This window comes from Nannospalax galili, unplaced genomic scaffold (genome assembly GCF_000622305.1).
Source record: "Nannospalax galili isolate Female #2095 unplaced genomic scaffold, S.galili_v1.0 scaffold206, whole genome shotgun sequence".
In the NCBI taxonomy this organism is placed as follows: Eukaryota; Metazoa; Chordata; class Mammalia; order Rodentia; family Spalacidae; genus Nannospalax; species Nannospalax galili.
This window is the reverse complement of record NW_008358101.1, coordinates 9,242,765-9,246,740: the sequence shown is the minus strand read 5'-3', so window position 1 is coordinate 9,246,740 and position 3,976 is coordinate 9,242,765. Positions and strand designations below refer to the sequence as shown.

General features: G+C 40.0%; 1 protein-coding gene across 3 annotated transcripts in view; it reads right to left on the bottom strand.

Annotated features, from left to right (window-relative positions):
- Kcnq5 (potassium voltage-gated channel subfamily Q member 5) overlaps positions 1-3,976 on the bottom strand; it is a 613,681-nt gene that overhangs the window by 2,589 nt on the left and 607,116 nt on the right. For 2 of the 3 annotated variants that reach the window (XM_008856328.3, XM_017795162.2), the window contains 2 exons: positions 3,395-3,521; positions 1-2,341 (listed from right to left, as the gene is read on the bottom strand). The exon at positions 1-2,341 is cut by the window's left edge. In XM_008856328.3, the coding sequence (XP_008854550.1) occupies positions 1,376-2,341; positions 3,395-3,521 (1,093 nt within the window). In that variant the 3' untranslated portion in view covers positions 1-1,375. The remainder of the gene's footprint in view (positions 2,342-3,394; positions 3,522-3,976) is intronic. The other variant, XM_029557802.1, reaches the window with a different exon arrangement.

Genomic DNA, 3,976 nt, shown 5'->3' with positions numbered 1-3,976 from the left:
TTTGCTGCCACAATATGTTATATGTTACAAAGTGTTTTGATTTTCAGACACTTCCAGTGCTATCTGGTTTGTAATTATAAATGTCTATAACCTGAAAACTGAACCAGTAATTTCACATTTGGGATAGTATAGTTGGGAAAAATAGAAAAATGCTCACTATAGTATAAAAAGTAAAGGAAGTTTAGTTTTAGCCTTTTATATGCAAAATGTACCACATAATAGCAAAAGACATTCAGGGCATATTAAAAATAAATACCTTGCAAAATTCTCTGTTATATAAGAATAAGGGATGTTTAGGTAGTTGATTATCCTTGCAACACTGTTTTCTTAAAATATCTAGTAATTTTATTTTGGTTTCTCTCCTCACTGTCCTTTGGGGAGTCCTTTTCTTTACTGCTAACACTTTGTGATGATGCCTCTGTAGTCTTTCTAAATCTTCCCTCCCTCAGTCCCACTCAGATGTCCCCTTCCCCAAGTCCTACCTGTATGTCAGCAAATGGGACTAGCTAGTCAATAGTTAGGACTGGCATGCCTGGGCTTGCATCGGTACAGAGTGATCAGCCCACTCACACTAGCTGATAAATCCATTAGTAGCTCAGATGCATATCAGGAAGTTGACCATTTACAGTGCTGACTCCTCCACCAAAGGCTGCTTCCATGAATTTGAATACGCCAAAGAGTGAGTCTCTCTGCCCCACTGACCCTGAATCTCATTATCTGCCCATTTTTAAATTGGAAAACATTCTCATCATAAAGGACAACATGGAAACGATGTGCAAAATTGCTTGCCACAGCGCTAAGTCACCAAAAGCACACAAATTGACATTCAAATTACATTAATAAAATGACTGAATAGGAATGGGTTGGCAAAGGTATCTTGAGCTAAGCAGCCATTTCTGTTGTTTCCCAAACTCTGCTTTACTTGACACGTGATTAGCAGCTGCTGATAACCATTGTGTCTAAATGTACATTATGACCTAATTTTGAAAATGAACTTTGTATCTAGTCACAAAACAGAAATGCCTGAAATTTGAAGGCGTTTACTCTTACAACTTCAAAATACAGTGTCAACTCTTGCGAATGACCTAATCTTGCCATGTTCACATACCCCATAGATTAGCACTGATTGGTTACTCAGGATTTTAAACTCAAGGTACATTACTAAATACATGGGTTAATGCCGATGCACCTTGGAATTTCTGCCATCCCTAAACATGCATTTTCATGCAATTAAAAGATAACGGGCTTATAAATGGCCTTTCATGTTCTTCCTGATTCTTGCAAATTTCGACTTTTTAGAAGGGCTTTCAAAATAGTTCATGCAGTGATATGTATGGCTAAAAGAACAGCTATGCCTAGAAAGAAAATGAAGAACTTATTTCAGTTTGACATGAGGCAAGCTGAGGGCATCTGTACTTTCTGCAGCCTTACAGATACTCTGAGATGACCGTGATCTTCCAGTCCTTAGAGAGTCCGACGCAAAAGCAGCTTCCCTGGTAGGCTGTGGGGTGACATCAAAAGTGTCTGTCTCTGTCTCTTCTGGGCCCACCTCTTCATCAGTTATAAACAATTTGGATTCTCTCCACTTGGGGTAAAAATCTTGGCTGCCTCTGGAGCCACTTGACTCACTCCCTGAAAATTGTAAGTTCAGTTCCTCTGTCGACCTGATCAGGTTTTGTACAGACAAAGATTTTCCCAAGTCCTTGGGCACCATGGGTCGGACAGACAATAGAGTTTCTCCTCCCATGTCAAAGCTTTTCCTCAGGGAACGGTCCTTGGTCAGATTTGACTGTGCAACCTGAACAGTTTCCTTGGAGGCAACAAGGCAGGTGGTGACATCAGAAATGCTTTCTTGTAAGCCAGTGGGATTTGGGTGCAGAGTCTCTGGCCTGGGCAGATGCTTGATGGCTGGGAGAGGAGGCGGGATCTGTAAAGTTGTTGGGGCTGCTGGCTTGGGTGCCGTGTTTATTTGGTTTGCAATGTTATTGGTGGCAGCAGCCATCGAGGACCCATCACTTTGACCCATTGGCACCTGTGTTGCTTGGCTGTGCATAGTAGGGCTAAGCGCATAGAAAGTCTGAGCGCTGAACTCGTTTGGCGTCAGAATGAACTGCAGGCCTCGAGAGATGTTGGCACTGGCTGACCTGGTTAAGCAGCCACTGTTTTGTGCAGAGCTGGACAGATCTTTGCTATCCACTGGACTTTGATAGTCAGATGTTTGTTCACATTCAAAAGGCGGGATCTGGAATGATGCCAACGTGAGGGCGGAGGCAGAGCCTTTTCGGAGGACCTGTTGGTAGATGTCCAGTAGGCAGTCCAGCTTGGATTCGATGGACTGGACCTGAAAGTGGGAAAAATGGTTACTTTCATAAGAAAACATTTGCTAATGATTGACTTGACTTCTGGAATTTGAAAGGTGAAATCAGACTGTATGGATACAGAAAAATAAATTTTGACTATGATGTTCAGTATAGTTTTGACTCCCAGTGACTGTCACAGCTGGTGGTGATGAGGTCAAAGGGGGAACATGAGAGGGTTACTTTGGCTTTTCTGTGTGCCCTTCCCTCCACTTAAAAATTTTAAATACTGATCTTTGTAAAAAATATCATATAAGCAAGATAAAAATGTTATCTCAAAGCTGGGCATGGAGGTGCACGCCTTTAATTCCAGCACTTGGAAGGCAGAAGCAGGCGGATCTCTGTGAGTTTAAGGCCAGCCTGGTCTACATAGCAAGTGCCAGGCCAGCTGAGACTACAGGGGAGACCCTGTCTCAAAAACACCAAAAAAAAAAAAAAAAGCTATCTCAAGATGATTTCCAATCATAACTCTACTGATTGTCTTTCTAGCACATTCCTGAATTTAGTAAGGAACTTATTCTATCATGAAAGTAAGAACTGTATTAATCTAAGCGACTCCAAATTAAAAATACAAGTAAAAATGCTTTTGAATTAATACTCTAAACACTTATGATTTGATTGGAATAGCAGTTTGATTTCTAGATAATTGTATGAGAAGACACAGTTCAGACTTAACAAATAGTGTTTGTCATAGTTACAGTAAAGTTTTCAACTTTACTTTAAATAGGGGAACCCAAAAGAGGGAAATGAAAATAACCAGAAAACAAATGAAAAATAGATTTTACTACTGAAATCCTATAGTTGATTTTAGGCAATATTAATTGATGAGATTAAAAACAAATTCTTGTCCTTAAATGGAAGCTCAAAGTTGTTTTAGATAATATCGTTTATATACTAAGAAAGTTTAATTTCATTCACTATCCGCTTCATTCCTCTAACATTGATTAAAATTAACTTTAACTGTAATGCTTAAATTCTTATACTCAGTTTGATGAAAGAACCTTGGCTGAGCATCAACTAGTGTGGATGAGTTGTACCTGCTTTTCCACCTTGACCACACGGCCAAGCATGCTGAGGTCATCCGTTGTCTCGTGTTCTGCTGTTATTTTCTCTCGGCTCTTTTTATCCGATGTGATTTGTCCTTTTCCAAGAATTTGATCAACGCTACCAGATAAAGAGGATATATAGTTATAGGCACTAAAGTACAGAGTAGCTTGCCCAAAGTGAAATGTTTTGAAAAGAAAAATAGAGTGCAAATGTCTAATCTATGTAAGACAAAATAAGGTGGAATGGAGTGTTCCAGTTTACCCTTATTTTCTTTCTTTCTTAAGATGCAGTTTTACTTTTTATTTATGTGTATGTGTGTACATCTGTGTGAGTATCTGACACATGTGTGCAGGTGTCCTTGGAGATATCAGATTCCCTGGAACTGAGTTACAGGATGCTGTGAGTCACCTAATTTGCAGACTAGGGTCTGAATTAGGGTCCTCTGAAAGAGCAGCAAGTGCTCTTAACCACTGAGTCATCTCTCCAGCCCCTGCTTCGTTTCTTTTTTCTTTTTCTTTTCTTTTCTTCTTTCTTTTTTCTTTTCTTTCCCCTCCTTCCCTCCCTCCCTCCCT